Source organism: Oncorhynchus kisutch, unplaced genomic scaffold (assembly GCF_002021735.2).
Source record: "Oncorhynchus kisutch isolate 150728-3 unplaced genomic scaffold, Okis_V2 Okis04b-Okis11a_hom, whole genome shotgun sequence".
NCBI lineage: Eukaryota > Metazoa > Chordata > Actinopteri > Salmoniformes > Salmonidae > Oncorhynchus > Oncorhynchus kisutch.
In genome coordinates, this window is record NW_022261981.1 from 6,171,960 (window position 1) to 6,186,574 (window position 14,615).

The 14,615-nt window shown below is 44.3% G+C and overlaps 1 protein-coding gene across 1 annotated transcript in view; it reads right to left on the bottom strand.

Annotated features, from left to right (window-relative positions):
• Positions 1 to 408: 408 nt before the first annotated feature.
• The window catches only part of LOC116359713 (transcription elongation regulator 1-like protein), a 239,693-nt gene continuing 225,486 nt past the window's right edge, over positions 409 to 14,615 (bottom strand). Inside the window, exons 7-8 of the mRNA XM_031813055.1 lie at positions 8,803 to 8,891; positions 409 to 471 (exon numbers count right to left, since the gene is read on the bottom strand). Of these exons, the coding sequence (XP_031668915.1) occupies positions 409 to 471; positions 8,803 to 8,891 (152 nt within the window). The remainder of the gene's footprint in view (positions 472 to 8,802; positions 8,892 to 14,615) is intronic.

Sequence of the window (14,615 nt, forward strand, 5' to 3'; positions counted from 1 at the left end):
TCATTGTCGGATGGAAATTACTTTTCTATCAAAGGTGTTGTTTTTCTCTGTTGTTTTTGAAAAGGGTTTTTACATACTGCGAGTGATTATTATTACTCACGTTATGAAGACCATGATTACACTGCTTTCCTGAGACTTTCAAGAATTATGACATCAGAAATAATAACCAGATATAAAATAAGTTTTTCATGAAAAAGTGAAGAAAGTAGAGGCATGATTCCACTTAAACATTATAGCAGGTAATGTTTTCTGAACTTTAGCCAAACGTCTTTTTCATGTTTGGTGTTCAGTGATGACTGGAATGGGACAGATTCCTAAAGAGCTGAAATGTTCTGACATGTTTATTCAAACATTGACCAATCCTGGCAAGAGAACGTTACCATGAGGATCCGGGAACAGGGGTGGAAGCTACAGGACGCTTGTCTTTAGGGCAACGTCCTCTTCCTCCATGGGGACCTCTACCATCTCCTGCTACAACACACACACACACACACACAGAGAGAGAGAGAGAGAGAAACACACACGCACACACACAGAGAGAAGAGAGAGAGAGAGAGAGAGAGAGAGACAGAGAGAGAGAGAGAGAGGAGAGAGAGAGAGAGAGAGAGAAACACACACGCACACACACACACATACACACACACAGAGAGAGAGAGCGAGAGAGAGAGAGAGAGAGAGAGAGAGAACACACACGCACACAAACACAGGTCAGAGGGCAGAATTAACACAACCCACCATGCAGATACCATTTTCACACTGTGGATCATAAAACGTTCTGTGCTTGGTCAGAGAGGTGTGGCTTGATGTGTTACCAGGTCAGCTCAGTACAGAGAGGTGTGGCTTAATGTGTTACCAGGTCAGCGTAGTACAGAGAGGTGTGGTTTAATGTGTTACCAGGTCAGCTCAGTACAGAGAGGTGTGGCTTAATGTGTTACCGAGTCAGCTCAGTACAGAGAGGTGTGGCTTATCGTGTTCCCAGGTCAGCTCAGTACAGAGAGGTGTGGCTTGATGTGCCCCTACTCTGTCTGGTATCTGTCTCTGTCTGCTATCTGTCTGCTACCTGTCTCTGTCTGCTACCTGTCTCTGTCCGCTACCTGTCTCTGTCTGCTATCTGTCTCTGTCTGCTACCTGTCTCTGTCTGCTACCTGTCTCTGTCTGCTACCTGTTTCCGTCTGCTATCTGTTTCTGTCTGCTACCTGTCTCTGTCTGCTACCTGTATCTGTCTTCTGCCTGTTCTGTCTGCTACCTGTCTCTGTCTGCTATCTGTCTCTGTCTGCTACCTGTCTCTGTCTGTCTGCTACCTGTCTCTGTCTGCTATCTGTCTCTGTCTGCTATCTGTCTGTCTGCTATCTGTCTATGTCTGCTATCTGTCTGTCTGATAACTGTCTGTCTGCTATCTGTCTATGTCTGCTAACCGCATGTCTGCTACATGTCTCTGTCAGCTATCTGTCTCTGTCTGCTACCTGTCTCTGTCTGCTACCTGTCTCTGTCTCAGTCTGCTACCTGTCTCTGTCTGCTACCTGTCTCTGTCTGCTACCTGCCTATCTCTGCTATCTGTGTCTGTCTGCTATCTGTCTCTGTCTGTCTCTTTCTGCTATCTGACTCCGTCTGCTATCTGTGTCTGTCTGCTATCTGTCTCTGTCTGCTATCTGTCTGCTACCTGTCTCTGTCTGCTATTTGCCGCTATCTGCTACCGCTGTCTCTGTCTGGTATCTGTCTCAGTCTGCTATCTGCCGCTATCTGCTACCTGTCTCTGTCTGGTATCCCTCTCTGTCTGCTATCTGCCGCTATCTGCTACCTGTCTCTGTCTGCTACCTGTCTCTGTCTGCTACCTGCCTCTCTCTGCTATCTGTCTCCGTCTGCTATCGGTGTCTGTCTGGTATCTGTCTCTGTCTGCTATCTGCCGCTATCTGCTACCTGTCTCTGTCTGGTATCTGTCTCTGTCTGCTACCTGTCTCTGTCTGCTATCTGTCTCTGTCTGCTACCTGCCTCTCTCTGCTATCTGTCTCTGTCTGCTACCTGCCTCTGTCTGCTATCTCTCTCTGTCTGGTATCTGTCTCTCTCTGCTATCTGTGTCTGTCTGCTACCTGTCTCTGTCTGTCTCTTTCTGCTACCTGCCTCTCTCTGCTATCTGTCTATGTCTGCTACCTGTCTCTCTCTGCTATCTGTCTCTATCTGCTACCTGCCTCTCTCTGCTATCTGTGTCTGTCTGCTACCTGTCTCTGTCTGTCTCTTTCTGCTACATGCCCGCTATCTGCTACCTGTCTCTGTCTGGTATCTGTCTCTGTCTGCTATCTGCCGCTATCTGTCTCTGTCTGCTACCTGCCTCTGTCTGCTATCTGTCTCTGTCTGCTACCTGCCTCTCTCTGCTATCCTACTCTGTCTGCTACCTGCCTCTGTCTGCTATCTGTCTCTGTCTGCTACCTGTCTCTATCTGCTATCTGTCTCTGTCTGCTACCTGTCTCTATCTGCTATCTGTCTCTGTCTGCTACCTGTCCTCTGTCTGCTACCTGTCTCTGTCTGCTACCTGTTCTCTGTCTGCTACCTGTCTCTGTCTGGTATCTGTCTCTGTCTGCTATCTGTCTGCTACCTGTCTGCTACCTGTCTCTGTCTGGTATCTGTCTATGTCTGCTATATGTCTCTGTCTGCTATCTGACTCGGTCTGCTATCTATCTCTGTCTGCTACCTGTCTCTGTCTGCTGTCTGTCTCTGCCTGCTATCTGTCTATGTCTGCTATCTGTCTGGTCTGCTATCTGTCTGTCTGCTATATGTCTATGTCTGCTATCTGTATGTCTGCTACATGCATCTGTCTGCTATCTGTTCTCTGTCTGCTAACCTGTCTCTGTCTGCTACCTGTCCTCTGTCTCAGTATGTTACCTGTCTCTGTCTGCTACCTGCCTATCTCTGCTATCTGCGTCTGTCTGCTATCTGTCTCTGTCTGTCTCCTTCTGCTATCTGTTCCGTCTGCTATCTGTGTCTGTCTGCTATCTGTCTCTGTCTGCTATCTGTCTGCTACCTGTCTCTGTCTGCTATTTGCCGCTATCTGCTACCTGTCTCTGTCTGGTATCTGTCTCTGTCTGGTATCCCTCTCTGTCTGCTATCTGCCGCTATCTGCTACCTGTCTCTGTCTGCTACCTGTCTCTGTCTGCTACCTGCCTCTCTCTGGTATCTGTCTCTGTCTGCTATCTGCTGCTATCTGCTACCTGCCTCTGTCTGGTATATGTCTCTGTCTGCTACCTGTATCTGTCTCTGTCTGCTACCTGTCTCTGTCTGCTACCTGTCTCTATCTGCTATCTGTCTCTGTCTGCTACCTGTCTCTATCTGCTATATGTCTCTGTCTGATACCTGTCTCTGTCTGCTACCTGGCTCTGTCTGCTACCTGTCTCTGTCTGGTATCTGTCTCTGTCTGCTATCTGTCTGCTACCTGTCTCTGTCTGGTATCTGTCTATGTCTGCTATATGTATCTGTCTGCTATCTGACTCTGTCTGCTATCTACCTCTGTCTGCTACCTGTCTCTGTCTGCTATCTGTCTCCGTAGGTCTGCTATCTGTCGCTGTCTGCTATCTGTCTCTGTCTGGTATCTGTCTCTGTCTGCTACCTGTTTCCGTCTGTCTGCTATCTGTCTCTGTCTGCTATCTGCCTCTGTCTGCTACCTGTCTCTGTCTGCTATCTGTCTCTGTCTGCTACCTGTCTCTGTCTGGTATCTGTCTCTGTCTGCTACCTGTCTCTGTCTGGTATCTGTCTCTGTCTGCTACCTGTCTCTGTCTGGTATCTGTCTCTGTCTGCTACCTGTCTCTATCTGCTATCTGTTTCTGTCTGCTACCTGTCTCTGTCTGTCTGCTATCTGTCTCTGTCTGCTATCTGTCTCTGTCTGCTATCTGTCTCAGTCCGCTACCTGTCTCTGTCTGCTACCTGTCTCTGTCTGCTATCTGTCTCTGTCTGCTACCTGTCTCCGTCTGTCTGCTATATGTCTCTGTCTGCTATCTGTCTCTGTCTGCTACATGTCTATGTCTGCTACCTGTCTCTGTCTGTCTGCTACCTTCTCTGTCTGCTACCTGTCTCTGTCTGCTACCTGTCTCTGTCTGCTACCTGTCTCTGTCTGCTATCTGTCTCTGTCTGCTACCTGTCTGCTATCTGTGCATCCAAAACAGGATAACCTGAAATCAAATTGTTCTGACTTCAGCGTGTAGATATAGATGTATCCCAAATGGCACCATATTCCCTAAATAGTGCACTACTTTGACCAGAGCCCTATGGGCCTTGGACAATAGTAGTGCACCAGATAGGGAATAGGGTGTGTTTCGGGAACCAGTCAGAGCTGCAGTGGAAATGGTGGTGCATATCTCTGTATCTATTCTGGATTCGGGACAACAAATTGATTGAGAAGGTGTTCATAGTGAATGGTACAATGAGCCCACTGAACACATGGTAGGATCGGTCTGTGTTGTAATAGATATTGAATCACATTAATGTGCTGTGTGATTGCATGTCTCAAACCTCTGTCTGCCTGAGCTGGGGTGGGGTTTTTTGGAGGAGATTAAGTGTTTCGAAAATCTCATTAAAAAAGTGAATTGCATAGTTTGCAACACTGTAGTATGATGACCACAATGTCACAAATGGACAAATCAACACAAGCTGATAGTAAAACTGCAGCGGGGAAGGATTCTGGATGATTTAAAGCACCAAACGCTTTCCTTTCTATTATAACCCAGTGTGTCTTTACACGGTAGGGTAGTGGTTAGAGTGTAGGGACGGCAGGTAGCCTAGTGGTTAGAGTGTAGGGACGGCAGGTAGCCTAGTGGTTAGAGTGTAGGGACGGCAGGTAGCCTAGTGGTTAGAGTGGTAGGAACGCAGGTAGCCTAGTGGTTAGAGTGTGGGGACGGCAGGTAGCCTAGTGGTTAGTGTAGGGACGGCAGGTAGCCTAGTGGGTTAGAGTGGTAGGGAGCGGCAGGTAGCCTAGTGGTTAGAGTGTAGGGGCGGCAGGTAGCCTAGTGGTTAGAGTGTAGGGACGGCAGGTAGCCTAGTGGTTAGAGTGTAGGGACGGCAGGTAGCCTAGTGGTTAGAGTGTAGGGGCGGCAGGTAGCCTAGTGGTTAGAGTGTAGGGACGGCAGGTAGCCTAGTGGTTAGAGTGTAGGGGCGGCAGGTAGCCTAGTGGTTAGAGTGTAGGGACGGCAGGTAGCCTAGTGGTTAGAGTGTAGGGGCGGCAGGTAGCCTAGTGGTTAGAGTGTAGGGACGGCAGGTAGCCTAGTGGTTAGAGTGTAGGGACGGCAGTATTCTAGTGGTTAGAGTGTAGGGACGGCAGGTAGCCTAGTGGTTAGAGTGTAGGGACGGCAGGTAGCCTAGTGGTTAGAGCGGTGGACTAGTAACCAGAAGGTTGCAAGTTCAAACCCTGAGCTGACAAGGTACAAATCTGTCGTTCTGCCCATGAACAGGCAGTTAACCCACCGTTCCTAGGCTGTCATTGAAAATAAGAATTTGTTTCTCAACAGTCTTGTTAAATAAAGGTAAAAAAAACATCCAGTTTTGTTTATTCATACTGAGATCTAGTGGAGGAAAATGAACATTAAATTAATTTTACTTCTATTGTTTTTTTTATTTTTTATCCTGGGTTAATAGTGAAATAAGGAGTGTTGATTATAGTGTGACAAATGCTTTACCCTTGTAATGTCCACAACACCGTCCCAGATACAGCCAGAGCCGTTCAATTACTAAGGAAACGCATGACCAACCCCTTAGATTACTGAACCCTTCACAGAGGGGGAGACGATTGGTCCCAAATGGCACCCTATCCCCCCTATGTAGTGCACTACTTTTGACCCAAGCCCAGGTCAAAAGTAGTGTACTATAAAGGGAACAGGGAGCCATTTGGGACTAATAAAGAGGCTGGTGTGCAGAGGACAGCAGCAGCCGAGACTGTAGACGAACCGCCCCCACAGCATTCATTCGACTTTAATGATTTACACATCCTTTCCTTCTGGGGGAGTTTTACTAATTAATACAGCTGGGAGGATTTTGCACACAATTACTGACGGAGGACTTAAATTGACCTCTCTTCCTATCAGAGCCAAGATGAAGCCGTGGTATTTGGACCCTAAATCTTACCGACTCTGTCCTGGTGCCCTTTCCAACATCTAATTTGGCGAGCAGGAAGAAGTTTTATGCTGGTAGGTAGAGTGAAGAAAGCAGCATCAACCAAAATCTTCCAAACAGGAAGAACCAACCTCTTATCTCAGCACCCAGGAGCAGATCAGCTACTCAGCTGTGACGAGAGACTTCTCATTATCAGTGATGGAAAAAAGGACCCCAATTCTCATACTGGAGTAACACCTTATAGAAAATGACTGGAGTAAAAGTATAGACACCTTAATAGAAAATGACTGGAGTAAAAGTATAGACACCTTAATAGAAAATGACTGGAGTAAAAGTATAGACACCTTAATAGAAAATGACTGGAGTAAAAGTATAGACACCTTAATAGAAATGACTGAAGTAAAAGTATAGACACCTTAATAGAAAATGACTGGAGTAAAAGTATAGACACCTTAATAGAAATGACTGAAGTAAAAGTATAGACACCTTAATAGAAAATGACTGGAGTAAAAGTATAGACACCTTAATAGAAAATGACTGGAGTAAAAGTGAAAGTCACCCGGTGAAATATGACTTTAATAAAAGTCTAAATGTATTTGGTTTTAAATATACTTCAAAGTAAATGTGATTGCTAAATATACAAAAAAAAGGTAAAAGTATAAATCATTTAAAATTCCTTATATTAATGAAAACCAGACAGCATCATTTTCTTGTTTTGTTAAATTTACGGATAGCCAGGGGCACGCTCCAACACTCAGACATCATTTACAAACGAAGCTGTGTTTAGTGAGTCCACCAGATTAGAGGCTGTAGGGATGACCAGGGATGTTCTCTGTTTAGTGAGTCCTCCAGATCAGAGGCAGCAGGGATGACCAGGGATGTTCTCTGTTTAGTGAGTCCTCCAGATCAGAGGCAGTAGGGATGACCAGGGATGTTCTCTGTTTAGTGAGTCCTCCAGATCAGAGGCAGTAGGGATGACCAGGGATGTTCTCTGTTTAGTGAGTCCTCCAGATCAGAGGCAGTAGGGACGACCAGGGTTGTTGTCTGTTTAGTGAGTCCTCCAGATCAGAGGCAGTAGGGATGACCAGGGATGTTCTCTGTTTAGTGAGTCCTCCAGATCAGAGGCAGTAGGGATGACCAGGGTTGTTGTCTGTTTAGTGAGTCCTCCAGATCAGAGGCAGTAGGGATGACCAGGGATGTTCTCTGTTTAGTGAGTCCTCCAGATCAGAGGCAGTAGGGACGACCAGGGATGTTCTCTGTTTAGTGAGTCCTCCAGATCAGAGGCAGTAGGGATGACCAGGGATGTTCTCTGTTTAGTGAGTCCTCCAGATCAGAGGCAGTAGGGACGACCAGGGATGTTCTCTGTTTAGTGAGTCCTCCGGATCAGAGGCTGTAGGGATGACCAGGGATGTTCTCTGTTTAGTGAGTCCTCCATATCAGAGGCAGTAGGGATGACCAGGGATGTTCTCTGTTTAGTGAGTCCTCCAGATCAGAGGCAGTAGGGATGACCAGGGATGTTCTCTGTTTAGTGAGTCCTCCATATCAGAGGCAGTAGGGATGACCAGGGATGTTCTCTGTTTAGTGAGTCCACCAGATCAGAGGCTGTAGGGAGGACCAGGGATGTTCTCTGTTTAGTGAGTCCTCCAGATCAGAGGCTGTAGGGATGACCAGGGATGTTCTCTGTTTAGTGAGTCCTCCATATCAGAGGCAGTAGGGATGACCAGGGATGTTCTCTGTTTAGTGAGTCCTCCATATCAGAGGCAGTAAGGATGACCAGGGATGTTTTCTTGATAAGTGCGTGAATTATTCAATTGTTCTTGTCCTGCTAAGGATTCAAAATGTAACGAGTACTTTTGGGTGTCAGGGGAAATGTATGGAGTAAAAAGAACATGATTTTCTTTTGGAATATAGTGTGGTAAAAAAAAAAATGTAAAAAAAAAAAATCGTAAAGTACAGATACCCCCAAAAACTAATTAATTAGTACTTTCAAGTATTTTTTACTGAAGTACTTTATACCACTGCTCATCATCTGACATTGATTATCAAAGTAGAACTCTTCCTCTGTTCCATTGGATCCATTTGTCATGTCTCACTACGGCACACAGGACTAAAACATTGATATCAGCTGGTGTGGTTGGATGTGGCCTAGATCTGGTAGATGTAGTTATGCCACAGCTTCAGTGTAAGTTAATGAACATTGTTGTGTGGTTGGATGTGGCCTAGATCTGATAGATGTAGTTATGCCACAGCTTCAGTGTAAGTTAATGAACATTGTTGTGTGGTTGGATGTGGCCTAGATCTGGTAGATGTAGTTATGCCACAGCTTCAGTGTAAGTTAATGAACATTGTTGTGTGGTTGGATGTGGCCTAGATCTGATAGATGTAGTTATGCCACAGCTTCAGTGTAAGTTAATGAACATTGTTGTGTGGTTGGATGTGGCCTAGATCTGATAGATGTAGTTATGCCACAGCTTCAGTGTAAGTTAATGAACATTGTTGTGTGGTTGGATGTGGCCTAGATCTGATAGATGTAGTTATGCCACAGCTTCAGTGTAAGTTAATGAACATTGTGTGTCCCAAATGAAACCCCCTCTTTCCTTATATACCTAGTGCACTACGTTTGACCTGGGCCCATAGTGCTCTGGTTAAAAGTAGTGCACTACATAGGGAATAGGGTGCTGTTTGAGGTCTATAACACGACCACCTACCTACCTCTGTGTGTTTCTCCTGGGTTGTTTCCTGCAGTGTATGCAGCACCAACGTCGCAGCGCATGACGCTCTTCTCCTGGACAACCGCTTATCTGCAAGAGTAAAGAGAGAGAGACAGCAAATTAGCTTGTGGACTGGATTTTGTTGTTGTTGTTGTTGGTGTAATATGATGATAACATTCCAAATCTATCTCAATGTAATTTGCAGCTGAGTAATCAACTCAAAGTATATGTTCAGGAGCCACATCACATCAAATCAAATGTTATTGATCACATGCGCCGAATACAACAAGGTGGAGGAGACCTTACAGTGAAATGCTGATTTACGAACCGACAGTTTAAACAACAACAACAAATACAGATAAAAGTAACAAACAATTAAAGAGTCAATGTGCTGAGGCACCGGGTTTAAACAGGAGGGATTCGGTGCACCGGGTAGCTGAGGTACATCACATCAATCTAGCTGTGGATGACTTGTCCTGTCCTCCCAGGCAGGTCTTTACAGCTAGAGGTTGGGAGGAGTGCAGAACACAAGAAGACCAAGCAGACAGACGGACACACGTACTGGGTGATGATGATGATGATGATGATGATGATGATGGTGATGATGATAGGAGACAACAGTTAGTGGAGCAGCGGACGAAGATTATTCAGATTCAATTGAACCCTCAAATGTTCTACATTACTGTCTGTGTCAAATGTTCTACATTACTGTCTGTGTCAAATGTTCTACATTACTGTCTGTGTCAATGCTTTCATTTTAAACCCTCCAGGTTCCATGCTAACACACACACACACACACACACACACACAAACACACACACACACACTATCTCTCTCTGTCTCTCTCTCTCTCTCTCTTTGTTGGAATAATGGTATAATTTTTACCAGGTGGAAAATGTTGCAATTATACAAAATGACTTGTTCATCTTTTGGGGATTCATTACAAAATGCACAACCAGGCTGAGTTCGGTACCAAGTTAGTAACCATTTATCAAATCAAATCAAATTTTATTTGTCACATACACATGGTTAGCAGATGTTAATGCGAGTGTAGCGAAATGCTTGTGCTTCTAGTTCCGACAATGCAGTAATAACGAACAAGTAATCTAACTAACAATTCCAAAAAAAACTACTGTCTTATACACAGTGTAAGGGGATAAGGAATATGTACATAAGGATATATGAATGAGTGATGGTACAGAGCAGCATAGGCAAGATACAGTAGATGATATCGAGTACAGTATAACATATGAGATGAGTATGTAAACAAAGTGGCATAGTTAAAGTGGCTAATGATACATGTATTACATAAGGATGCAGTCGATGATATAGAGTACAGTATATACGTATGCATATGAGATGAATAATGTAGGGTAAGTAACATTATATAAGGTAGCATTGTTTAAAGTGGCTAGTGATATATTTACATCATTTCCCATCAATTCCCATTATTAAAGTGGCTGGAGTTGAGTCAGTGTCATTGACAGTGTGTTGGCAGCAGCCACTCAATGTTAGTGGTGGCTGTTTAACAGTCTGATGGCCTTGAGATAGAAGCTGTTTTTCAGTCTCTCGGTCCCAGCTTTGATGCACCTGTACTGACCTCGCCTTCTGGATGACAGCGGGGTGAACAGGCAGTGGCTCGGGTGGTTGATGTCCTTGATGATCTTTATGGCCTTCCTGTAGCATCGGGTGGTGTAGGTGTCCTGGAGGGCAGGTAGTTTGCCCCCGGTGATGCGTTGTGCAGACCTCACTACCCTCTGGAGAGCCTTACGGTTGAGGGCGGTGCAGTTGCCATACCAGGCGGTGATACAGCCCGCCAGGATGCTCTCGATTGTGCATCTGTAGAAGTTTGTGAGTGCTTTTGGTGACAAGCCAAATTTCTTCAGCCTCCTGAGGTTGAAGAGGCGCTGCTGCGCCTTCTTCACGATGCTGTCTGTGTGAGTGGACCAATTCAGTTTGTCTGTGATGTGTATGCCAAGGAACTTAAAACTTGCTACCCTCTCCACTACTGTTCCATCGATGTGGATAGGGGGGTGTTCCCTCTGCTGTTTCCTGAAGTCCACAATCATCTCCTTAGTTTTGTTGACGTTGAGTGTGAGGTTATTTTCCTGACACCACACTCCGAGGGCCCTCACCTCCTCCCTGTAGGCCGTCTCGTCGTTGTTGGTAATCAAGCCTACCACTGTTGTGTCGTCCGCAAACTTGATGATTGAGTTGGAGGCGTGCGTGGCCACGCAGTCGTGGGTATAAACAGGGAGTACAGGAGAGGGCTCAGAACGCACCCTTGTGGGGCCCCAGTGTTGAGGATCAGCGGGGAGGAGATGTTGTTGCCTACCCTCACCACCTGGGGGCGGCCCGTCAGGAAGTCCAGTACCCAGTTGCACAGGGCGGGGTCGAGACCCAGGGTCTCGAGCTTGATGACGAGCTTGGAGGGTACTATGGTGTTGAATGCCGAGCTGTAGTCGATGAACAGCATTCTCACATAGGTATTCCTCTTGTCCAGATGGGTTAGGGCAGTGTGCAGTGTGGTTGAGATTGCATCGTCTGTGGACCTATTTGGGCGGTAAGCAAATTGGAGTGGGTCTAGGGTGTCAGGTAGGGTGGAGGGGTGTCATAGGAGTATATGTCTATTAAATATCAGAAGATCACCTGTGAAAATGGTCAAGTCAAGTGCCTCTGAAATAACAGGAGCTGTAACTTTTTAATACCAACAAAAGCTTTACTGCCTCTGTGGTTCAGTACAATGTTGACCTGGTGTTAGTATCTTCTACATTCCTGTCAGGTTTACAGTACAATGTTGTCCTGGTGTTAGTATCTTCTACATTCCTGTCAGGTTTACAGTACAATGTTGACCTGGTGTTAGTATCTTCTACATTCCTGTCAGGTTTACAGTACAATGTTGACCTGGTGTTAGTATCTTCTACATTCCTGTCAGGTTTACAGTACAATGTTGACCTGATGTTAGTATCTTCTACATTCCTGTCAGGTATACAGTACAATGTTGACCTGGTGTTAGTATCTTCTACATTCCTGTCAGGTTTACAGTACAATGTTGACCTGATATTAGTATCTTCTACATTCCTGTCAGGTTTACAGTACAATGTTGACCTGATGTTAGTATCTTCTACATTCCTGTCAGGTTTACAGTACAATGTTGACCTGATGTTAGTATCTTCTACATTCCTGTCAGGTTTACAGTACAATGTTGACCTGATGTTAGTATCTTCTACATTCCTGTCAGGTTTACAGTACAATGTTGACCTGATGTTAGTATCTTCTACATTCCTGTCAGGTATACAGTACAATGTTGACCTGGTGTTAGTATCTTCTACATTCCTGTCAGGTATACAGTACAATGTTGACCTGGTGTTAGTATCTTCTACATTCCTGTCAGGTTTACAGTACAATGTTGACCTGGTGTTAGTATCTTCTACATTCCTGTCAGGTTTACAGTACAATGTTGACCTGGTGTTAGTATCTTCTACATTCCTGTCAGGTTTACAGTACAATGTTGTCCTGGTGTTAGTATCTTCTACATTCCTGTCAGGTTTACAGTACAATGTTGACCTGATGTTAGTATCTTCTACATTCCTGTCAGGTATACAGTACAATGTTGACCTGATGTTAGTATCTTCTACATTCCTGTCAGGTTTACAGTACAATGTTGTCCTGGTGTTAGTATCTTCTACATTCCTGTCAGGTTTACAGTACAATGTTGACCTGGTGTTAGTATCTTCTACATTCCTGTCAGGTTTACAGTACAATGTTGACCTGGTGTTAGTATCTTCTACATTCCTGTCAGGTTTACAGTACAATGTTGACCTGATGTTAGTATCTTCTACATTCCTGTCAGGTATACAGTACAATGTTGACCTGATGTTAGTATCTTCTACATCCCTGTCAGGTTTACAGTACAATGTTGTCCTGGTGTTAGTATCTTCTACATTCCTGTCAGGTTTACAGTACAATGTTGACCTGGTGTTAGTATCTTCTACATTCCTGTCAGGTTTACAGTACAATGTTGACCTGGTGTTAGTATCTTCTACATTCCTGTCAGGTTTACAGTACAATGTTGACCTGGTGTTAGTATCTTCTACATTCCTGTCAGGTTTACAGTACAATGTTGACCTGATGTTAGTATCTTCTACATTCCTGTCAGGTATACAGTACAATGTTGACCTGGTGTTAGTATCTTCTACATTCCTGTCAGGTATACAGTACAATGTTGACCTGGTGTTAGTATCTTCTACATTCCTGTCAGGTTTACAGTACAATGTTGACCTGGTGTTAGTATCTTCTACATTCCTGTCAGGTTTACAGTACAATGTTGACCTGGTGTTAGTATCTTCTACATTCCTGTCAGGTTTACAGTACAATGTTGTCCTGGTGTTAGTATCTTCTACATTCCTGTCAGGTTTACAGTACAATGTTGACCTGATGTTAGTATCTTCTACATTCCTGTCAGGTATACAGTACAATGTTGACCTGATGTTAGTATCTTCTACATTCCTGTCAGGTTTACAGTACAATGTTGTCCTGGTGTTAGTATCTTCTACATTCCTGTCAGGTTTACAGTACAATGTTGACCTGGTGTTAGTATCTTCTACATTCCTGTCAGGTTTACAGTACAATGTTGACCTGGTGTTAGTATCTTCTACATTCCTGTCAGGTTTACAGTACAATGTTGACCTGATGTTAGTATCTTCTACATTCCTGTCAGGTATACAGTACAATGTTGACCTGATGTTAGTATCTTCTACATTCCTGTCAGGTTTACAGTACAATGTTGTCCTGGTGTTAGTATCTTCTACATTCCTGTCAGGTTTACAGTACAATGTTGACCTGGTGTTAGTATCTTCTACATTCCTGTCAGGTTTACAGTACAATGTTGACCTGGTGTTAGTATCTTCTACATTCCTGTCAGGTTTACAGTACAATGTTGACCTGGTGTTAGTATCTTCTACATTCCTGTCAGGTATACAGTACAATGTTGACCTGATGTTAGTATCTTCTACATTCCTGTCAGGTTTACAGTACAATGTTGTCCTGGTGTTAGTATCTTCTTCATTCCTGTCAGGTTTACAGTACAATGTTGTCCTGGTGTTAGTATCTTCTACATTCCTGTCAGGTTTACAGTACAATGTTGACCTGGTGTTAGTATCTTCTTCATTCCTGTCAGGTTTATAGTACAATGTTGACCTGGTGTTAGTATCTTCTACATTCCTGTCAGGTTTACAGTACAATGTTGTCCTGGTGTTAGTATCTTCTACATTCCTGTCAGGTATACAGTACAATGTTGACCTGGTGTTAGTATCTTCTACATTCCTTTCAGGTAAAGCTCTTCTCTCTTCTTCAGGTATACAGTACAATGTTGACCTGATGTTAGTATCTTCTACATTCCTGTCAGGTTTACAGTACAATGTTGACCTGGTGTTAGTATCTTCTACATTCCTGTCAGGTTTACAGTACAATGTTGACCTGATGTTAGTATCTTCTACATTCCTGTCAGGTTTACAGTACAATGTTGACCTGATGTTAGTATCTTCTACATTCCTGTCAGGTTTACAGTACAATGTTGACCTGATGTTAGTATCTTCTACATTCCTGTCAGGTTTACAGTACAATGTTGACCTGATGTTAGTATCTTCTACATTCCTGTCAGGTATACAGTACAATGTTGACCTGGTGTTAGTATCTTCTACATTCCTGTCAGGTATACAGTACAATGTTGACCTGGTGTTAGTATCTTCTACATTCCTGTCAGGTTTACAGTACAATGTTGACCTGGTGTTAGTATCTTCTACATTCCTGTCA